Source organism: Berghia stephanieae, chromosome 13 (genome assembly GCF_034508935.2).
Source record: "Berghia stephanieae isolate SIO BIC M18660-M18661 chromosome 13, UCSD_Bste_1.3, whole genome shotgun sequence".
NCBI classification, from domain to species: domain Eukaryota; kingdom Metazoa; phylum Mollusca; class Gastropoda; order Nudibranchia; family Aeolidiidae; genus Berghia; species Berghia stephanieae.
The window spans coordinates 1204293-1228050 of NC_088372.1; the positions used below are offsets into that span (position 1 = coordinate 1204293).

General features: G+C 37.8%; 1 protein-coding gene across 1 annotated transcript in view; it reads right to left on the reverse strand.

The window, feature by feature from the left end:
• Positions 1-2090: 2090 nt before the first annotated feature.
• The window catches only part of LOC144959129 (vesicle-fusing ATPase-like), a 22685-nt gene continuing 1017 nt past the window's right edge, over positions 2091-23758 (reverse strand). Inside the window, exons 2-16 of the mRNA XM_078891594.1 lie at positions 23228-23313; positions 21772-21871; positions 21062-21180; positions 19771-19913; positions 18814-18958; positions 16847-17355; positions 16007-16269; positions 13821-13916; positions 12989-13145; positions 10770-10903; positions 9647-9713; positions 8120-8199; positions 5944-6140; positions 5693-5744; positions 2091-2932 (exon numbers count right to left, since the gene is read on the reverse strand). Of these exons, the coding sequence (XP_078747720.1) occupies positions 2861-2932; positions 5693-5744; positions 5944-6140; positions 8120-8199; positions 9647-9713; positions 10770-10903; positions 12989-13145; positions 13821-13916; positions 16007-16269; positions 16847-17355; positions 18814-18958; positions 19771-19913; positions 21062-21180; positions 21772-21871; positions 23228-23313 (2220 nt within the window). The 3' untranslated portion in view covers positions 2091-2860. The remainder of the gene's footprint in view (positions 2933-5692; positions 5745-5943; positions 6141-8119; positions 8200-9646; positions 9714-10769; positions 10904-12988; positions 13146-13820; positions 13917-16006; positions 16270-16846; positions 17356-18813; positions 18959-19770; positions 19914-21061; positions 21181-21771; positions 21872-23227; positions 23314-23758) is intronic.

Genomic DNA, 23758 nt, shown 5'->3' on the forward strand with positions numbered 1-23758 from the left:
TTGTTGCTTTAGGTCTCTTCCAACACAATTGAGGTTATATGAGAGACCGCTGAAACAAAAAAACAAGCAATCTAACAAAAATAGTACAAATGTAAATCAAAATCATAACCTAAAGATATCATAAGCTAAATTATAAATAACCAAGAACAAACAGGCAGAAGATTTACAGAAAAAAAAATATCCCCTGTCAAAAATACAATCACAAACCAAAGAAGCAGGATAGGCTAGTAAAGAGAAGAAGAAACGACATCACTATCGGATCGTACACCCATGCGAACATCATAGGTATATGATTCAAGGGTGATGCTCCCATCCAACCACCCGCAACCCTATCCTTACAAACTACAAGAAAATCGTCACATTCGTTATCATTCAACGAGTATTTTTCCTTAAAAGATTTGTTTTTTCTCCATAAACTTTGAATAAAAATCTTTGTTATTGCTATAAATGAAAAACTTTATGCTGTATTGTAAAGCATAGCAAGTGGAAAAAACATTAAATGATGCATAGTGTGACGTTGTTTTTGAGATGAGCATGCATGGCATTGTGGGTAAAATCCTCACAATAGCGGGTCTGCAGAGAGTTACAAATCCCCTCAGCAAATGCATAAATGAATGTAACACATCACTGAATGTAACACATCACCACAATTTGATTTAATCACACACGATGACATTTTATCAAAATATACAGTTTTTCACCTTGTATTGCATTTTCAGACTGAGGAATTAGCCTTACTCTGGAATGGCTATATCCAAGGTTATGAAACATTCGAAACATTCAGTATTACGGGTCAAAAACTGTATTATAACACCCCAGTTGTACAATTTCCTATCAAATCATCGTTCAAGTTGGTAAATATGAAAATATCAGAAGAGTTAATATAATGTTTTATGTAAGTTGAGTCTAGAAATAGATTTTAATTTGATTTAAAGTGTCAACAACAACAACAAAAATCCATCACACTGTTGCATATTACTTCCCTTTGTTTTTATTACTTGAGTGAGTGATGTAACACATTATAGTGACACAACTCAATACAAGTTCAGTTCGGTGCGAGGTGAAGTTTAGCGGTCACCATGCATTATTTTTGGACTAGTTTATTTCCTAAGACGAAGAGGAGAGGGGTGTTATAATGACAATTCTTGACAGGTGGAGAATAATAAATGTGACCAAAAGCCTCAAAGCAGTGATAATGTCTAGGTGATTTTTAAGATGATGTAAAGAGAATTATTAGATTCAAAATTCAAGTTTATTTAAGGCAAATAGCAAATGGATGGTTGGTGGATCAAACATCTGAAGTCCCTAGCTCAATTTTCAGTGCTGCATAATGGCTGTTATCCTTTTCTACCTGAAATAATACCATTTTGAGGTGGTGGGTGAGGGATTTCTGAATATTCTGACTTCCAATAAAACTTTCCGTGTTTGATTTTGATGCACAAAAACTTAACACAGGATTTGAGTTAGTGAGTCTCATATTGTGAGAGTTTGGCTGACGGGGAAGAAGTAGATGATAAGATGACATCCTTTGGGGATTAAGGCGGAGAGGGGAAGACGGGGAGAGGCTTGGAAAGAGGAATTTATCTTGCATTGTAGATCACAATATTAAGTAGTAGAGAACGGTAGGGTCTCCCTGAAGCCTGGGATTGTGAGTTTAGGGGAAATAATCCTCAATATCTCAAAATGGGAAAAAAGAAATGGAGTCAGGGAGGTTTGGAAAACCACTCTTCAATTCAATAGGGTGGGTGTCAGGTAAATTTACTAACTCACTCAATCCTAGAGATTTTTGCTCCTTTTCAAAATTGGAAAAAAAAATGTATCAAAAATGAGCATGTACATAGATAGTTTTATTCAACTACCATTAACATGTAAAAACTAAAAACATTAGCTATAATACGACGCCTATAATTTGTCTCATAAAAATGTAATAAATAGGCATGGGGTAAAAGTAACCCCGGGTAAACTACGGATATAGTCGGTGTTAGGATTGAATGAGTTAAGAGACACTCAGGACTCACAATGACTTTCATTCTATTATCGAAGCTAACCAGATGGCTTGACTACAAAAATCAGTAATATAAAGACATATGAAATTTTAAAATACATCAAGATTTACTCCACTCTCCTTCAAGCTCGAAAATGTAAATAAAATAACATTGTAAATAATGTAAAGAAAAATTGATTATAATGTGGAATTTTTGTGAATTAAATCAAAGCTTCCCTTTTTTTTTTGGTATCATTTCCATCTTCTCTCGTAATACGCAATTCGTTAATATCAATTGTTTCCCATATCAAATTCAAATTTTCTGTAACATTGTGTTTTGTTTTTTTTTCCCTTAAAATGTCTGACAATCATTCACCACTTATACTTATTTCTACAAAACATTTTCATTCAGTTTAAAGTTAGTCATCACAGATCATGCAATATTTAAATCAACAACATTTTAATTGTTTTTCTATTTTCAATGCAATAATTGAACACGATAAATACAAATCAACTCCACATGTCAATCTGGACTTAAGTTCTTAACAAAGCTTTAATAATTTTTTTATCATTTTATTACTAATATCGGGTTTTAAAATTCACACATCATTTTTTTATCATAAACCCCAACACCAAAATCACAGAACAAACAATAGGGGAAAATTCTTTTCATGCAAAACTCGCTATTGTGCGTCTGGTGTCCGAGAGGAATAAAAGAATGCATTATCTTATTCATTCATATTGATATTCATAGGACAAATTTAAAAACCTGAAGAAAAAACAAAACAAATTTGATTCTTCCACCAAGTTTGTATGATAATAATAAGATCACAGTTTGATTTCCTTGCATGAGACGGTGGTGGTGGTCGGACGCGTTCATGAATATTCAATAGCCCCGACATCTTGTAGCAGTTCAATGAGTTTCTCTCCTCTTTGCCCAGCATCCATCTGTCAATGGAAACACATTGAAAAAAAAAAAAATTAAATAATGATTAGATTATCAACAAACAAATAAATACCCATAAAACCAACACTCAAATATCACAGGATTAAGTCTAAATTTTACCCACAACTTTCATGGGTGCCAGCAGGAAGAAGTGCTGAAACCTGAAACTAAAATCTCGACACTTTGCCAAACATGAAAATGTTCCTACTGAAAATGCAGCATAATCTTTACTCTTATTTCATCACCGTTTTTTATACCATTATCATGTCTAGAGTCCAGAGTGAATACAACAACTTAGAACGATTGAAAAGAGCGCACCGAAGGCTAGATCAAGATCTATCAATGAATGAGAGAAAACAAAGACTGACTGGTACAGAGAGGAAGTAGTAAGCAAGCCTAGACATGCGCATAGGCCTACGTTTTGAAAGGTCAAGGCTGTAAACACGGGGTTGGACAGGCCAAGGCTGTAAACACGGGGTTGGACAGGCAGAGGCTGTAAACACGGGGTTGGACAGGCCAAGGCTGTAAACACGGGGTTGGACAGGCCGAGGCTGTAAACACGGGGTTGGACAGGCAGAGGCTGTAAACACGGGGTTGGATAGGCCAAGGCTGTAGACACAGGGTTGGACAGGCCGAGGCTGTAAACAGGGGTTGAACAGGCCGAGGCTGTAAACACGGGGTTGGACAGGCCGAGGCTGTAAACATGGGGTTGGACAGTCTGAGGCTGTAAACACGGGGTTAGACAGGCCGAGGCTGTAAACACGGGGTTGGACAGGCCAAGGCTGTAAACATGGGGTTGGACAGGTCAAGGCTGTAAACACGGGGTTGGACAGGCCGAGGCTGTAAACACGGGGTTGGACAGGCCAAGTCTGTAAACATGGGGTTGGATAGGTTGAGGCTGTAAACACGGGGTTGGACAGGCCGAGGCTGTAAACACGGGGTTGGACAGGCCAAGGCTGTAAACACGGGGTTGGACAGGCCGAGGCTGTAAACACGGGGTTGGACAGGCCGAGGCTGTAAACATGGGGTTGGACAGGTCAAGGCTGTAAACACGGTGTTGGACAGGCCGAGGCTGTAAACACGGGGTTGGACAGGCCGAGGCTGTAAACACGGGGTTAGACAGGCCGAGGCTGGAAACACGGGGTTAGACAGGCCGAGGCTGGAAACACGGGGTTGGACAGGTCAAGGCTGTAAACACCGGGTTGGACAGGCCAAGGCTGTAAACTGTGGGTTGGACAGGCCAAGGCTGTAAACACAGGGTTGGACAGGCCGAGGCTGTAAACACAGAGCTGGACAGGCCGAGGCTGTAAACACGGGGTTGGACAGGCTGAGGCTGTAAACACGGGGTTGGACAGGTCGAGGCTGTAAACACGGGGCTAGACAGGCCGAGGCTGTTAACAAGGGGTTGGACAGGTCAAGGCTGTAAACACGGGGTTGGACAGGCCGAGGCTGTAAACACGAGGTTGGACAGGCCGAGGCTGTAAACACGGGGTTGGACAGGCCGAGGCTGTAAACACAGGGTTGGACAGGTCAAGGCTGTAAACACGGGGTTGGACAGGCCAAGGCTGTAAACACGGGGTTAGACAGGCCGAGGCTGTAAACACGGGGTTGGACAGATCAAGGCTGTAAACACGGGGTTGGACAGGCCGAGGCTGTAAACACAGAGTTGGACAGGCCGAGGCTGTAAACACAGAGCTGGACAGGCCGAGGCTGTAAACACGGGGTTGGACAGGCCGAGGCTGTAAACACGGGGTTAGACAGGCCGAGGCTGTAAACATGGGGTTGGACAGGTCAAGGCTGTAAACACGGGGTTGGACAGGCCGAGGCTGTAAACACGGGGTTGGACAGGTCAAGGCTGTAAACACGGGGTTGGACAGGCCGAGGCTGTAAACACGGGGTTAGACAGGCCGAGGCTGTAAACACGGGGTTGGACAGGTCAAGGCTGTAAACACGGTGTTGGACAGGCCGAGGCTGTAAACACGGTGTTGGACAGGCCGAGGCTGTAAACACGGGGTTGGACAGGCCGAGGCTGTAAACACGGGGTTGGACAGGCCGAGGCTGTAAACACGGGGTTGGACAGGCCGAGGCCGAGGCCTTGACCAAAGAGAGTTCCGGTTTCATGAATCTACCTCCATACACTGAAAAGGTAGCTGAATCACGCTTTCGAATATTTACCGATGCTATTAGCTCATTTTACTCAAAACACTGAAACTGGAGGTATTTAACTTCGAGATATCGCGAAACTGGAATTCGGGCATGAACCGGAAAACTGGCACCCATGATAACTTTTCAATTTTTCAAATGTATTTTTAGACACATAATTTGTTTTTTTAAAAACCTTAGGCAAATGACAAAATCCATCATAAAATATGCCATTCAAAACGAAAAGTTGTCAATGACAATTAGCTTGAGCATTTATACAGAGTAATATCAACTCGCTGAGCTCAATGTTCTTTACAACGAGTCCTTAGAAAACAGCAACACTTAACATGTAGGACAAGACACATGGCCAATAAAGCGATATTCCAATTTTTTTTTCCTAACAGAGACAACGGCTTAAATACTAATTTTACTTGATTTTACAGAGAGAGAATGCAAGTAAAGAGCCATTTACGAGGACTAGACTTTACTCCACTCCGAGCGCGAGGAGGGGGGGGGGGGGGGGGGGACACAAACCCGGGACCCACCCAGACAGAGGACGAGTGCCACGACAAAGCCCCAGACATACAATGACAGGTAGAGGCCACCTGATTTGTGCTTACCTGTCTGGCCATCTCAATGATTGTAAGTAGAGTCTTGATGCCGATAAACAATCTGGAGTGAAAAAAAAGAGAAGAAAAGATATAATGTTAAAGTGGAATAAATTTAAAAAATGTGTCATGTTAATGTTCCACAGTATTCAAAATTTATAAAGCGCAATATCCACTAAACGTGCTCAAAGCGCATTACAAAGCATCAAACATTAATATATATTTATTCATGTTCCCACAGATAACATGGACGACGTCATTACCTTTTGCCTTCCACTTTACTGGTGACGTACTGCAGTTCCCTGTCGGAGAAGGCCTCACTGGTATCCAGGACATTGAGGAGCTGCTCGCCCGTACTGACCGAACTCACGTGGGCGATGGTCTTGAACAGGGAAAGCATCTCCAGATCGTTTAGGACGTCTTTACGCGATGTGGTTCCGATAATCAGCAGACGGTGACCCTGAATGGTAAGACAAACAATATTGATTTAAATAATAATAATAATAATAATAATAATAATAATAATAATAATAGTAATAATAATAATAATATATAATAATAATAATATAATAATAATAATAATAATAATAATAATAAATAATAATAATAATAACATAATAATAATAAATAATAATAATAATAATATAATAATAATAATATAATAATAATAATAATAATAATAATAATAATAATAATAATAATAATAATAATAATAATAAATAATAATAATAATATAATAATAATAATAATAATAATAATAATAATAATAATAATAATAATAATAATAATAATAATAATAATAATAATAATAATAATAATAATAATAATAATAATAATAATAATAATATAATAATAATAATAATAAATAATAATAATAATAATAATAATAATAATAATAATAATAATAATAATAATAATAATAATAATAATAATAAAACTAAAAATAAAGGAAATTTTTGTACAGACGTATAAAATGCCGACAATGATACATACATAAACATAATATACGTAAATAAATGTAGCAATGACTATGAAAAATGTTTTTTTCTCTTTTTGAGGAAAATTTTTGTCTAAAATCAAAGCCCTATCTCCACTGAGTAAAAATGTTTTTGAATTTTGAAAATCCATTCATAAATAAACAAGTTATACAGTTTCAAAGGTGTCATTTATTTGGATGACCCGCAAAAAGGAAAAAAACGCGAAAATATGGGACGCTTTTTCGGCATTTTTTTTCGACCTTTGGTTGTATCTTGCGTAATAAATGGATTAAAAGATTGAAACTTGAAGAGCAAATTAGGATGGTGTTTTGTAAAATACGGGAAAAGTACTCGTCATATTCATATGAAATTTTACAACCAAAAGGAAGAAATGTTCATGTATTACCTTGTCAGCGACAAAACCTCCACGCCCGGTAGTTTTAAAAATATTTTACTCCAAAAATCTCCCCTTTTTGTACATTTTTGGGAAATATCAATATTGTTCTACAGGTAATGTAGTTGATAATTATGAAATTTTTAAAAAGTTGATGGATACCTTTCCCATACATCTGACCAAAACTTCATGAAAAATCACCTGATTTACTTCAAATAAAGATTAAAATGCTTTGGGGAGCACATTCTTTCAGAAAAAGGAAAAAAAATTCAAATCCAAAATTTTCACCTTCCAACTGATCATGTGTGCGGTAGAGTCATGCTCTCACCGACAAGGCGGAGTTGTCATACCAATAAGGTCACGGGTTCAAAACCCCATCGCTGCCGCGAACATTTTTCATTCTCTGTTGTCTTCTGGCACTTTCCTACTCACTTCATCTCTTGTTGTTACCAACATAAGTGCCTGCTCCACTCACTTTTCTGAACTGATTATGTCACACGCACCGACACATTTTTGAATATACCGAGTCTGTCAACAAAATTGGTGAGAATGCGTTTGAATATTCGGCACCTCTTATCTGGAACTCCCTTCCAAGATATGTCAGAGACAATAATGATGCAGATTTCTTTTAAAAAAACGTCTTAAAACTTTTCTTTTTAATATTTAACACTGTAGAATTATATCATGGGTGCAAGCAACTGGACCTCAAAAAGCCTGCAAGTCTACTTATGACCAGACATATAATCTGAAAAAGCCTGCAAGATTCATGGTTCAAATTTAATAATATAACTATCATTTCCGGGTCACAGTAGCATCGTGATTCAAAATTTTCGCTGAATCATATGGACGTACCCGACCCGATTGTTGGACCTAAACAAAAACAAACAAAAAAAAATCAATCAATCAAATCCAAATCGCAAAAAGCCGGCGACGTTTTTTTTCGGTAATCCAATTGGCCGGCACTCTTGCACCCATTTTATATTGCTTTGCTTCATACCGCATAAGGATGATAAGAGAGTAATAATCAAAATCATTTTAAAATTAATTCGTTCCTGGAACAGTACCTACCTGGGGAGGATTTTTTTTGAGCAAAACCAACAAGGCCTGTAAAACCAGGTTTGAAAATCGGGGACCGACTTGTACATAATCTGTGGATTGGAAACAAAACAAAACAAAAACAGGATTAACTCTCTCCTTCCCGACCATCTTCAAGAATTTTTCTGTGCGGCTATGTGGTCTTGTGGTAAGACACTCGCTTTCGGATCGGAAGGTCCTGGGTACGAGCCTCGCTCTGCGCATAATTGAGTCCTTGGAAAAAGGCTTTTTACTCACTTTCTCTCACCGTACTCAGGTGTAAAATGAATACTTGGTCGTTAATAGCGTTGTCTCTACCAGGCAAAAAATTGTATTATTGCACAGGGTCTGATTCTACATTGTAAAGCGATTTGAGCACATTTCGTGGATATTGCGCTATACAAAAGCTCAAGTTTTTCTCTTTTTAAAAAAAAAATTTTTAAACTGAAATGTCATACCGACCCAACACCTAAATTGTATTTTTTAAAACTTAAAAGTTCAAAGCAATAAGCACAAGTGATACAAGGCAAGGCTGCTAGACGTTATGGAGTGGAAAAAGTAATAAATAAAAACTGAATAAAACAGTTTCAAGAAAGAACAAAATACCAAACACGGAACATTTCAAGCTAAAAAACTCTTAACCCTCTCCTTACCACCCACAGGAAAATCGTCACATTCGTTACGATACAGCCAACATTTTTCTCATTCTAATTTCTTTTGTACATCATAAAATGTGAACAAAAATGTTTGCTATAGTTAAAGTATGTTAACACTGTGCTGAAGAGCTCTTTTAGCCGGAAAAAAAAATATGTATAGCAAGAACTAACAGCTTTTGTGTTTGAGTGAAGAAAAAAAAAAAAAATTTGTATAGGCTGGGTGTGAAGTTTTGGGGAAAATCCGGAAAATGGCTGGTAAGGAAAGAGTTAAACAACATTTAAAGACTCCGAGAAAATTACTTGCACACCTTTGATATAAAAATATACTGTATTCTATTTTAATTCAAGCGTCTGTGCTAAGGAGACCCGTCTATTATTTCCGGTCTCATCATTATTCTGTTTATTTACGTCAATGACGCTAAACCCTCTCATCTATCATTCGTCTGTAAGTGTTTCATTCATCCTGTTTTGTTGATAAAGAGGGAAACTCGAAAAGTCCACATTATATGTCTCCATTGATTACATTGAAGATGGAAGCTTCCACTCAATTTGACCATTGGTACAGACAATTCATGAAAAACAACAGGAGTATAACAATATTGGTAGAATTGTCTGGGTTTTGTTTTGTTTTGTTTTTTTTAGCTTAACACCCTCTCCTTTTCGCCATCACAAAATTGGCAAGTCTTTTATTAAAAGACAGAAATATATATTTACCCAGACAAAATTCATGAAAAACAACAGGATTATAACAATACTGATAGAATTGCTTGGGTTTCTTTTGTTTTTTTTTTAGCTTAAAGCCCTGTTCCTCTCCCATGAAATTGACAAGTCTCTTATTAAAAGACAGAAATATATATAAATTTACCCAGAAGTCTTTCAATGTCGTCTACGATGATACAACTCAGGGGTGATTTGTAGGCGTCGTCGAATATCTGAAAAGATGTAAGCGAATAAATATATAATAAATAAATAAATAATAAATATTCACATTTACACAAGGTTTTTTTTTAATCATTTCACCATGCTCAATGCCCTTTCAAATATTACAATTACATTATCTCCTCAGTCAGTGCTGACGGTGACAAAAAGTGAAAAAGTAGGAAACTGTTGAACAATTGCCTTTAAGCCCCATTTTTACTGCACTAAACCCCATTTTTAGAGCAATGGAGAGGATAGACTATCATTAATACTCTAGCTAACTCCTGGAGAGTGGAAAACTGCACCTGTGTGTTCCACCACACATCAACTCTCTCATTACTAGCACATTGTTTCGAGAAAATGTAATTTTTAAAAGGAGGAAATTCCTCCTCTAGACTCCAAAATCGCGGATTTCCGCGGATCCGAGGAAAACCATCAGCACTGCTCAGTAGAAGTCACACAGTAAAAATCAGCCCTCGGGAGCTCCATTCTCTGCACCAGGACTTAAAACAATTAACCCTCTCCTTCCCAACCACAATGGTCTCGATAGCTCATTTAGAGCACTCGCTTCACAAGACAAAGGCAGATAGCAAGTTGGAGAGCAGATATAGGGGGATAGAAGACACAGTAAATACCTCCCAGCCCACTATGGGAGGCCAGGAACCCCATCCAGTAGGGGATAGAAGACACAGTAAGTGCCTCCCAGCCCACTGTGGGAGGTCAGGAACCCCACCCAGTAGGGGATAGAGGACACAGTAAGTACCTCCAAGCCCACTATGGGACGTCAGGATCCCCACCCCGCCTGCCCACGATGGGAGGTTAGGAACCCCACGCAGACTTACCATCAGAGCGAATGCAAAGAAGAAGAAGAAGAAGAAGAAGAAGAAGAAGAAGAAGAAGAAGAAGAAGAAGAAGAAGAAGAAGAAGAAGATAAAGAAGAAGAAGAAGAAGAAGAAAAAGAAAAAGAAGAAGAAGAAGAAGAAGAAGAAGAAGAAGAAGAAGAAGAAGAAGAAGAAGAAGAAGAAGAAGAAGAAGAAGAAGAAGAAGAAGAAGAAGTGACTAAGACTTACTTTTTTAATGACTTGACACTTGGCAGCTTCTGTGTACCCAATCATGTTTTCTGGCGTACACAATTTCAGGAAGGGAAGATCTGAGTTTTTGGCTATTCTGGCAGCGAGAGCCGTTTTTCCTGTACCCGGAGGTCCTGAGATGTACAAAAATAATATCGAAACATATTATAAAAATTGAAAACTAATGTGACACAAAATAAATAAAGAAAGAAAAAAAAAGAGAAAAGATAAAGATCGAGCAAAAGGAAAAAAAATAATTGAGAAGACGACAAACAAAAGAAGAAAAAAAAAAAGGGATTTAACTTTAAAATTTGAAAAAAAAACAACAAACAAACAAACAAACAAAAAAGCACAACCCAAAACAAACTAAAACAGAAAAAAACCCCCAAAAAACTTACATTAAAAAATCGGAATCAGAAATTTTTTGTGGAAAATTAGAACCTTATGCAAATGGATGCAAAATCCCGTGACCCTAAAACAAGGAATGCTAGAAGGATATCTTATAGGATTTTGAAAAAGTAATAAACGCTTTAAAACGTATTCGTGGGGCAAATTTTGCATGGATAAAATAATATTTTAGATCTTAGAATATTTTTGGTTACAGAGGCCTTTTGTAACACAAAGAGACGAGGGATGTGTTCGAATTTTATTTTGTAAACAAATCAAATATCCGTACTAGAATACAAATGAAAAGCGATTTAAAATGAAGTGTCAGTCATGGTATTCACCAATCATTGATTATTGTGCATTTGATTAATTCCTCATAACGATCAAATTTTCATAATAATAATAATAATAATACACATTTATACAGCGCTCAATCTCGTGTAAAACACAAGCTCTGGGCACTTTACAATATAAATTATCAATTTTAAGTAAAAAAAAAAAAAAAGAGCTAAAACTGGCCATGATAATGACCCACAACAGTGACATGTTAGGACTATTATATCTAATCTAATCTAGATTTAGAGCTTTTTCTGTTGCTTGGAAGTTTTAAAAATCATTATCGACAAATTGAGCCTTTATATAGTGGAATGTCAACTAAATGTGCTCAAAGCGCTTTATAAAGGGTCCCTGATCAACAGCAACACATAACATGTAGAACGAGACATGGCGCCTGTTAGGCGATATTATTACAATATTTTTAATACAAGACAATGCTGTTAGCATCCAGGTACTCATTTTACACCTGAGTACGTGAGATAATATGAGTAAAGAGCCTTTTCCCGAGCGAGGCTCGATCCCAGGACCTTGCGATCCAAAAGCGAGTGTCATACCACTAGACCGCATAGCTGCACAGGCAGACCGATCATTTGGGATGTTTTTCGGGGGGTTTTTTTGTCTTGTATTTTTCTTTCTTGCTTTGTCTGGCAGCGTTTAATACACACTTGTTGGGATCTGCACTAGCCCAGACCTGCCAACCCTTCACAATCTAAAAGGGGAATCATAATAATAATAATAATAATAATAATAATAATAATAATAATAACAATAATAATAATAGAGCTTTTATAGCGCAACATCCACTAAACGTGCTCAAAGCGCTTTACAAGGGGTCCCTGGCCAACAGCAACATTTAACATGTAGGACGGGACATGACGCCTGTTAGGCGATATTACAATTTTTTTTTTCTTCATAACATCAGAAAATAGGAATCTGAGACAAAAAATAGGAATCTTATTAATTCTGTATCAAAGTGACCACCAACTTTGCCACCAAACACATAAAAACAGTATGTGTTAGGTAATGGAAAGGGGAAGGGGTAAAGGGGTGTAATTAATTTTTCTACTTAGCCATCTCTTGGCAACCATTTTTGAAAAAACAACCTGGGACAGCGTGGCTCAGCGGTACGGTCTTTGCTTCGTACCCGAAAGGTCCAGAGTTCGATCACCCGCTGCTGCGTTGTGTGGCCTTGAGCAAGTCATCTCGCCCTAACTCACTTTTCGGCGCTGCACAGCAGCTAACGCCTGGGTAATTCCAGTCATCCCTTGGAATAGACCCTAAAGACAATTTTCCCCTTAGGGATGAATAAAGGGAATTTTATTTTATTTATTTTTATTATTTTTTTTCTTCTTCTTCTTCTTCTTACTATTATCATCATTCATTTTTTGAAAATCGGAATGTTAGAGGCAATGGCGGAATAGTGGAAAGGAAGAAGGAAAAATAGGAATGATTCCGCCAAAAGCAGGGAAGGGTTGGCAGGGATGCGAACCACCTACCTTCCAGTAACATGGTAATGAGAGGCGTCTGGGTGCTGGTCTTGATCTGTGAAGTGACCAGATCCCCATCGGTCAACACCCGAGTGACCGGCTCTCCCCATGTCTGAATGCCTTGGGCCAGGAACTTGTCCAGCTCCTCTTTGCTACTGCCGAATGCCTGAAGTAAACAAACGTGGGGGGGAAAAAAAGATAAACAAATAAATCAATGATTAACAAAAAAAATACAATTTTTAAAAAATAAATGTCACAAATAAATATAAATACATAGATAAATAAACAAAAAAAAAAAAATTATGAATAGAGAAGAGAGAGAAGAAGAAGAGAAAGAGATAGAGAGAAAAGAGAAGATAGAAGAAGAGAGAGAGAGAAGAAAGAGAAGAGAGAAGAACAGAGAGAGAGAGAGAGAAAGAGAGAGAGAGAGAGAGAGAGAGAGAGAGAGAGAGAGAGAGAGAGAGAGAGAAGAGAGAGAGAGAGAAGAGAGAAGAGAGAGAGAGAGAAAGAGAAGAGAGAGAGAAGATAGAGACAGAGAGAAGAGAGAAGAAGAGAGAGAGAGGAAAGGGGGGAGAAGAAGAGAGAGAGATAGATAGAGAGAGAGAGAAGAGAAGAAAGAGAGAGAGAGAAAGAAGAGAAGAGAAAGAAAGAGAGAGAAGAGAAGAGAGAGAGAGAGAGAGAGAAGAAGAGAGAGAGAGAGAGAAGAGAGGAGAGAGAGAAAGAGAGAGAGAAGAGAGAGAGAGAGAGAGAGAGAGAGAGAAGAGAGAGAGAGAGAGAGAGAGAGAGAGAGAGAGATAGAGCACACACAGGACAACACGTGTGTATTGTATCATTGCCTTACAGGTTTAATGTCATTGGCCAGAGCCTGGAGGAAGTCGGACCGTTTAATCAACAGCTTCTCTATGGCGTCTTCGTCCACGACGACCGTTGATGTGGCCTGGAACACACAACAAACAAATTAAATAAACATCTATGTACAAAGGCAAATTCTGCATGCAACCAGCACCAAACGAAAAAAATATAAAAGAAACAACAACAACAACAACAAAAATAAACAACAAAAACCAAAAAAAAAAAAAAAAGACAGCATCATATTGATGCTATGTGTTTAGGTGAAATACTCACAACATCCACCAGCCGGATATAATGTATCAACACACAAAACGGTATCATGTACAAAAACATCTGAGCCATCCACCACCCAAGCATTCACTTCTCCACGTTACCCGTGGCCTTCCCCTTGATCTCGGGCCCTGAGGGTTCCAGTCCAATACTTTCTCGTCAAGGGGATCCAAAATGTAACCAAAGTAAAAGTAAATACCGAGTTATAGTTGCTCACCGAACAGACACCGAACGAACGGCTGAACGGACACGTGATCAGTTTTTTCTCGCGTCCTCTCGTCTAATCTCGTCACTCCGGAATAGAAAGAGGAGGCGGAGCTTATATGATATAACGCAATGAAAGTTCTGTCCGATGACGGGTGGGGAGATACACTGACTGGGGGGATATCACCTTTCCAAAACTTACCTTATTATATGAGATCTTGAGATTCTTATCCAATCATCGATTGCTCGTTTGACAGTTCGCTTGTGAACAGTTAGGAGATCATCTCTTGATTTATGGGCAGGCGGCTTTGCGTAAAGGCGGTGAGTGTTGTATACATCAGAGAGTACTGCTGACCAATGGGTAAATAGTGGTTGTGTAACCCAAAAGCCCTGCAGACTCGACTGCAAGGTCTTGTATGTAATAGTTGCGTCACCGTCTCAACGCTCAGGAATTAATTAGTGAGGAGGACTCTCAGTATATTTTTAAAACAACGTAATTGGTGTTTTAAACGCTTTTGAATCACACGAGATACATCAGTGTGCTTGTCGCATTGAGAATTGAGAAATGAGATATAAATCAAGAAAATCGACCGGGAAATAAAGAAATTATCATTAAATTTTTTTAAAATTTGAGCAATATTTATTTTAAAATCAATCTACTAGAAAAAAAATGTTATTTTAAGCCTATTTTTGTGAAACAAAGATAAATGTTCTCCTTTTTGCAAGCTGATTCAAACAATGTGGTTTTCAAATTTATCGTATACGTAATCATTTGGAAGCTACAGAGGAAGGTGTTTTTGTGTAATCCCTTTCACACACAAGCACACACACACACACACACACACACACACAAACATATACAAACAATACACACACATTACACATCCCTGGTCATCTATTGCCTTTATTATTAATGTGTATCAGCGACATCTATATGAAATCCTAGATGTGTATACATCCCATGCTGATTGTCACAACCCCCCAACCCCCAACCATTTCCACCATCCAAGTACCAGCGGCCTTTTCTCTTTGATTTCGTATTATGGTCTACCCGAAGCCCAACACCTCGGTCGTTTGTGGGTCAACCCCCCCCCCCCCCCCCCCCCCCCCCCCTCTTCCCACCTTCCCCCGTAATCAATTTATAATTTTCTCTCCGTATCTAGGGTAGAGCGCCACATGCACAATTATATATTATTGAATGACACTGACCTTCCCCCTCCCCTAACACAGTCTTCACTATCCAGATCTCGTTCATGGTCACGTGAGAAGGCTAGATCCGTTCGGGTTCGGCGTTCGGCGTCTCGTTCGACCCGATTTCGTTAAAAGCCTAATATGTGCTCTTAAGCCTTTCATTACCGACTACAGGAAAATCGTCACACGTGTTACGATACATACAGTGAATATTATTTTCTTGTTCAGATTATTTTCATTGTACATCACATAATTTGAATAAAAATCTTGATTACAACTGTAAGAATGGGCGGCTATGTTGTCTAGTGGTATCAACCATGCAAAATTTGGTGACGATTGATCTAGCGGTTTCAGAGCATTATATTACAAAAAAATCTAATTTGCCAGATATATAATAACATAACAGGCGTTATCAAAATCCCCTCCAATCTGGACTTGAATTAGCCTTTAGAGAGATAGAGACATACACACACACACACACACACAGAGAGAGCTTTCACTTTCACCCACCTTGATAAGTCTGTTCATGGCTGTGGACGAGGCAGCTCGGACGAGACCCTCAATCTCGGCACCGCTGAAGTTTTTGGTGAGAGCGGCGAGTTCGGCAAGATCCACGTCGGGCGCCAGTTTGTTGTTGTTACGCATGGTCTCGGTGTGGATGTTGAGGATCTGGACACGCCCGTGCTCGTCTGGCAACCCGATCTCCATCTGGACTTCTAGCCTGCCAGGTCTGGTCAAGGCTTCGTCAATCATGTCTTTACGATTGGTCATACCTGGCAATACGAGAAAATGGGTGAAGGTTTACAGACCTACATTAAATCAGCCTCTTTCATTCAATATGTAAATCAAATGTTATTTATGCCCTTCCGAAGATATCGTCGCCTAGGCATTCCATGAAGGAATATAGATAGATAATTCATCAAACAAGATGTCTGATGTCAACAGGAATCACCGATGTTGTCCAAAGTGAGCAAATTGGGGGGTTAATAATCTTGCCCAAGGAAAAAAAAATGTAAATGCCTGAAGCGGGGCTCGAACCCGGGACCATACAGGTCACAATGCAATGCTTTAACTGCTCAGCCACTTCGTTTGTAAAGAGCAGGCATGACACCTCAAGGAAAATATTTTCAAAATAATGATCGGTAAAGAGAGAGTAAAATAAATAAAAATAATGAAAACTTTAAGAGAAAAAAAAAACAAAGTATATTTACCAAAGGGTGAAAAACTCAAAATTACACGAACAAGGGAAAAAATAACAGAAGCGAATCAGTAAAAGTTGATCTAGGATGAGTTTAAACAGACTTAATCCTTCTAAGCACACATCTCCCATCATGCAATGCACCAACTCACCGATGACCAAGATATTATTCAGCTGCTCCACGCCATCCAGTTTGGTCAGCAGCTGGTTCACAACGGTATCGTGGACGGCTGTGTTGCCGGCCACTGAGCCTCTGGCTTTGCAAATGGCGTCGATCTCATCAAAGATGATGATATGAAGGCCGCTGGCCGCTCCGCATCTCTTCTCCTCCTCTTCAGCTGCAGCGAAAAGCTTACGGATATTCGCTTCCGATTCTCCAACGTATTTATCCAAAATCTGAGGACCGTTGACGATTTGAGGTTCTCGCGCGTTCAACATCTTTCCAATCTGACGGGCCATCAGAGTCTTTCCCGTACCGGGTGGCCCAAAAAGTAGAATTCCCCGCACATGTTTCATGCCGAGCTGTTCGATGATGTCTGGTGGGAAGACCCTGGAGGCGAAGGCCCTTCGGAAGATGGAGCTGAATTCGTTGTCCAGTCCTCCAATGCCCAACTTGGAGAAATCCCAATCAGGGTTGATGATGGACTGGTGGGAAGATTTCCTGGAAATTGGAAATGGAAAAAAAAATCATTGAACTAATATTGTTGTTCACTTGTTACAGTGAATGACATAATCAGTCGGATGGTGAAAAGGTTTGAAATGAGATATTGCCAAGTTTAGTTAGAAGGTCAACTTTTATCAAAAATTAGTTCTTGTCATAAATTATTAAATTAACCTTTTTTTGTACATTGTCAGGAAATATCAAAGCTTAATTTTACTTCTTAATATTTTTTTACAGTTAGTCAAGTTGAAAAAGTATGAAATTTGAGAAAAGGTGCTGGATACCTTTCCCATACATCTGACCATAACTTCATGAAAAATCACCCGATTTACTTCAAATAAAGATTAAAATGCTCTGGGGATCATATTCTTTCAGAGAATGCAAAAAAATGCAAATCCAAAATTTTTATCTTCCGACTGATTATGTCATGCACTGACACAATTTGTTGTTGTTGTTTATAATTGAAAGATCTTCATCAAATGCAATGTAATGGCATACCTGGTTTGATTTTAATTGTTGTTGTTGAGACTTTCATATTAAAGCCCATTATCCCAGTTTCTATTGCATTATACAGACAACAGCAATTGCTCGCTACCCTTTGGAAAGACGTATTTTCCAAATTCTCACAGATAAAGATATATAATAATAATATTAATAATAATAAAAATAATAACAATAATAACAATAATAATAATAATAATAATAATAATAATAATAATAATAATAATAACAATAATAATAATAATAATAATAATAATAATAATAATAATAAGAAGAAGAAGAAGAAGAACAATAACAATAACAATAAAAACAACAATAATATTAATAATGGATGGCATTTATAACACACCAAGTCCCACATATATCAAGGCTCTAGAAGGTACTGTTGGTACCAGTTTCTATTGCATTATACAGACAACAGCAATTGCTCGCTACCCTTTGGAAAGACGTCTCACAGATAAAGATATATAATAATAATAATAATAATAATAATAATAATAATAATAATAATAATAATAATAATAATAATAATAATAACAACAACAATAATATTAATAATGGATGGCATTTATAACACACCAAGTCCCACATATATCAAGGCTCTAGAAGGTACTGTTGGTACCAGTTTCTATTGCATTATACAGACAACAGCAATTGCTCGCTACCCTTTGGAAAGATGTCTCACAGATAAAGATATATAATAATAATAAAATAATAATAATAATAATAATAATAATAATAATAATAATAATAATAATAATAATAATAATAATAATAATAATAATAATAATAATAATAATAACAACAACAACAATAATATTAATAATGGATGGCATTTATAACACAGCAATCCCCACATACAGCAAGGCTCTTGAAGGCACAATTGGTAGCCCTCAGCACCCCCCCCCCCTCTTTTTCAATTAGTAGAGACAAATGACATTTCAAACGTTTAATTACCCTTTGGACTTTCCACTGAAGTTGAGGAGAGATCCCTCCAATTTCTCAAAGACAATGTTTGAGTTGCCAGTCAGAAGGCCGATCTCTGCCATCTTGGGCTTGCCGGACATCTTGCCGTCTGCACTGACAGCCGAATAATCCAAAACTGGGAATTAAAAAAGAAAAGAATCAATAATCAGTGCTGATTGTGCCAAAAAGGGGAAAAGGAGGAAAATTATGAATGGTTTTATTTACGCCGCATGTTGACTTCACTAACCCCCACTTTTAGAGCCATTGAGATGATAAACTACTCTAGCTATGTTCTGGATAGTGGGGAAGCTGCACCAGTTTGTTCCACCACACATTAAATCTCTCAAAGCCAGGAAATTTGATTGAGGAAAATGTCAGTTTTTTTTAAGGAGGAAATTCCTCCTCTGACACAAAAATCGCGGATTTCAGCGGATCCGAGGAAATCCATCAGCATTGAATAAGTATATAAACTCATTTAAAGTGATAATAGGCTGCTAGAAGCTGTGGACTGTAAAAAAATAATAAAGAAAAATGATTATAACAGCTTTAAAAAAATAACAAAATACAAAACACGGAACGTTTCGGGCTCAAAACCAGTCTTCAGCCAGCAACAACAAAAAAACCAAAAACAATAAATGCATTACTAAATTCCAGATACACGACAGAGATAATTTGTAGATCTTCTCTGTAGAAAAATCTTACATATGCCATGACACACTACATGCTGAGTGTTGCTGTTGTCTTGGGACCCTTGTAAAGCCATTTCAGCAAGATGGGTAGATATTGCACAATCTAAAATCTCTTTTTTTTTCTTTTTCGCAAAGAAAACACTTAAACAACACATTCAGACAAACACATGTGTCCAAAAAGAAATATTTTTTAAAAAATGTTTTGAATAAAATTTTTAAAATAAAAGAACCCCCCCCCCCCCCCCCCTCGCTATCCCACCTTCAATTTCCTTGACTCGGGCTGCGTACAATTTCTTGTCATACTTGAACACCAGAGGTTCGTCCACCGTGAAGGCACGGCCTCCAAAACTCATGGAGAACTCTGTGGCTGCCTTGTCGCTGTCCACAGTCAAGGCCTGTTGTCTGGGAATGTGAATACAATCATAATAACAAATCACTTGTATAGTGTGCAAATTCCATGAATTCATTCATGATCTAAGGTGCTTTACAATAAAACGCGACCTCACAAAGGGAAAATAAAATAAAAACTACAGCATTGAAAGCTTGGTTTGAAGAACAATAAACTAAATTAAGTAAAGGCTATGTGGTCTAGTGGTATGACACTCGCTTTCGGAACGGAAGGTCCTGGGTTAGAGCCTCGCTCGGCGTATAGTTGAGTCCTTTGGAAAAGGCTCTTTACTCACATTCTCTCACCGTACTCAGGTATAAAATGAGTACCTGGCCATTAACAGCATTGTCTCTGTCAGAAAAAATATGGTAATATCGCCTAGCAGGCATCATGTCTCGTTCTACATGTCACGTGTAGCTGTTACTCAGGGACCCCATGTAAAGCACTTTGAGCACGTTTAGTGGATATTGCGCTATATAAAAGCTCAAGTTTTTTTGGGTTTTTTTTAAACAGTTCAGTCTTTAAATTGGACTTGAAAGAGTTAAAAGTTGGGAAATAAAACCAACAATTAAAATCACTTGCAGAGATGCCAACTTGAAATTTTTAAAAATTCGTAGTTTCCAAAAGGGAAAAAAGAAAAGTCACTTTACATAGCTTTATAAAATAAATAATTTGTCACTAGCATAATTAAAAAAACAAAAACAGCTACATAAATTCTCTATTCTTTATTATTTTTTATTAATTTGAAGCTTCCATTCAATTTCCTCTCGCCATTTATGTAAATGTTGCTGCTCGAAGCTCGAAGAAATAAATAACAATGTGAAATTGAATGTAAGCTTCAATTTAATATACCAAAACAGACAAAATGGACATTTCGGGTTTTCACTTTATCAACAAAAACAGCATGAAGTAGTGTTTCATTCATCCTGCTTTGTTGATAAACGGGAAACCCGAACCATCCATTTTATCTGTTTTCGTATATTAAATTGAAGCTGACATTCAATTTCACATTGTTAATTATTTCTTGCTGTTTAAGTATTCCCCTTCCACAAAACATAAAAAAATTTATAATAACTACAATGTTAACGTTTTACTGCTACAAGGATATTTTTTTTTGTTTTTTTTTTTGGTATAAATAATCAAATGAAAAACATGCCCTCACCCTTTCTTGGCCCACAGATCCATTTCCAACACGATGGTGCCGATGGATTGGGTGCGGGTGTTCAGTCTGGCAGATTGCACCATCACATCCGCATTGAGCATAATACCTGCCCACTTACGCTGAAAAAAAAAAAAAAAAAAAAATTAGCAAATAAAAAAACAAAACCTATGTAAATGATAATAAGAAGAACAACAACAACAACAACACCAACAACAATAATAATACACATTTATACAGCGCTCATTCTCGTGTAAAACACAAGCTCTGGGCAAAAATTGAGCTTTTATATAGAGTGATATCCACTAAATGTGCTCAAGGCGCTTTACAAGGGGTCCCTAGTCAACAGCAACATTTAACATGCAGGACGAGACATGACGCCTGTTTGGCGATATTACAATTTTTCGGACAAAGACGACGCTGTTAACGGCCAGGTACTCATTTTACACCTGAGTACGGTGAGAGAATGTGAGTTAAGAGCCTTTTCCAAGGACTCAACTATGCGCGAGGCTCGAACCCAGGACCTTCCGATCCGAAAGGAGTGTCATGCAACTAGACCACATAGCCATACAAATAATAACAATAATAAAAACGCTTCAGCATTTGGTAGTTTGTTCTATTCTGAAGCCGTTATTTATAATAAATTCATATTTGTATATTTATTACTACTACTTTAAACTAATGTTGGCACGGCCAAAGACAAAGACACTTACGTGTGACGCGTTGAATCCAAGCTTCCCTGGAGGGATGCTGGAGTGGGGTTGAACTGTAAACAAGAACTTGGCATTTCCAGCACAGGTAACGTAAATATGGCTGAAACAAACAATTACAAATAAATAAATAGATCATTCTTTTTAAAATTATAAAAAATTACAATTGAAACAATTCATACTTTATTGAAAAGCTTCACTTCATTCAAATATTCAAAAACATTCAAAACAGCTCACACCTGATGTGGGGCAATTCCAAGAAAATGTCAACCTTGGGGCAAAATTCCAAGAAAATGTCAACCTTGAGGCAAAATTCCAAGAAAATGTCAACATTGAGGAAAGATTCCAAGAAAATGTCAACCTTGAGGCAAAATTCCAAGAAAATGTCAACATTGAGGAAAGATTCCAAGAAAATGTCAACCTTGAGGCAAAGTGATACTAGACTACTAGAAGAAGTGGGCTGTAAAAAGTCATAAACAAAAATGAATAGAACAGCTTAAAAAAAAAAACAAATTCCAAACACAGACCGTTTATTTCTCTGGAATTTAGTCATGCATTTGTCTTTATTGTATTTTCTTGTTGGCTGAAGAAGGGTTTTGAGCCCGAATCGTTCAGTGTTTGGTATTTTGTTCTTTTTCGAAGCTGTTATATTATATTCATTTTTGTTATAAAATCTTGAGGCAAATACATTTTTGGTCAGTATGTTAAAAGTAAGCATGAATTTGTTATCTTTATAGTGGTTTATGCCATTTGTTTACGTTTGTTTTTTTAAGGTTTTACAGTGCTTGCGACACATTTCGGTCATTTCATCTCCAGTAAAAAGGAAGAAAATGGGACAGTAAAAGCTTTTAACAACACTATGGATTAATATACTTTTGCCAATCGCTGTCTTTGACAAATCCTCAGGTTGAAATGGTTTGACAAGAATAAACAAAGAGCAAATGGATGTCCAGGTCAGACGCAGAAAATGACGATGGGTTGGTTGGCCATACCCTGCGAAATGAGCCATGTAATATAACCAAGCAGGCTCTCGAATGGAACCCACAGGGCAAGAGGAAACGGGGTCGTCCAAAAACAGACTTGGAGGAGAAGACTTCACCAAGATTTGAGCGTCTCCAATCTTACCTGGAGTGAGGCAAAGGTCTGTGCCAAGGACAGAAAAAGATGGAATAGTGCTGTAGAGGCCCTATGCTCTGCCAGGAGCCAAGAGGCATAAGTCAAAAGCAAGTCTCATGGATTAATAACCAGTACCAGCCTTTTCGCTTGACAGACTTACTTACTTATCCGAACCAGCGACCACCTGAGCTCTAGCCCTTCGGTCTTGTGCCATGATATAGAAATTAGACGTGTTTTGTAGTTGTTCCAGGTGACTATAAAGTGTGTTACTGATGCTTGACAGACGGGTGCCCTAACCCTAACCCTATTTTGACATTTTATTCAAGGGTTACAAGTGACGTACCTGACGTCCTTGAAGTCATTCTCATTGACGATGACAGCGTTGGTGATTGACAATTCTTCTGCTGGACACTTAACAGCTTTAAACTCCTGCCAAAAACAAAAACAAAAAAAAGGGAAAAAAAAATAAGCAAAATATATAAAAATGATATAACTCCTTTGAACAAAATAAAACCAATAAAATACCAAGAAACGGAACGTTTCAGACTCAAAACGCTTCTTCAGCCAACAACAACAAAATACAATGAAGACATAAAAATACATTACATTTTTTCAGGCAGGCTATTCCATGTCTCAACAATTCGCTGACTAAAGAATTTTTTTCTGATGTTTAAATGGCAATTTTGTTTGGCAAGTTTATAACAGTGGCCTCTTGTTCTTTTGTCCTTGTTAAATGTGAGGTAATCTTCTACGTTTACTTTGTAGAGGCCGTTGGTCAATTTATAAGTTTCAATTAGATCTCCTCTGAGTCTTCTGTACATGAGGCCAGGGAGGTCTAATGCTCTGAGTCTATCTTCGTAGCTGAGGTTTGAAA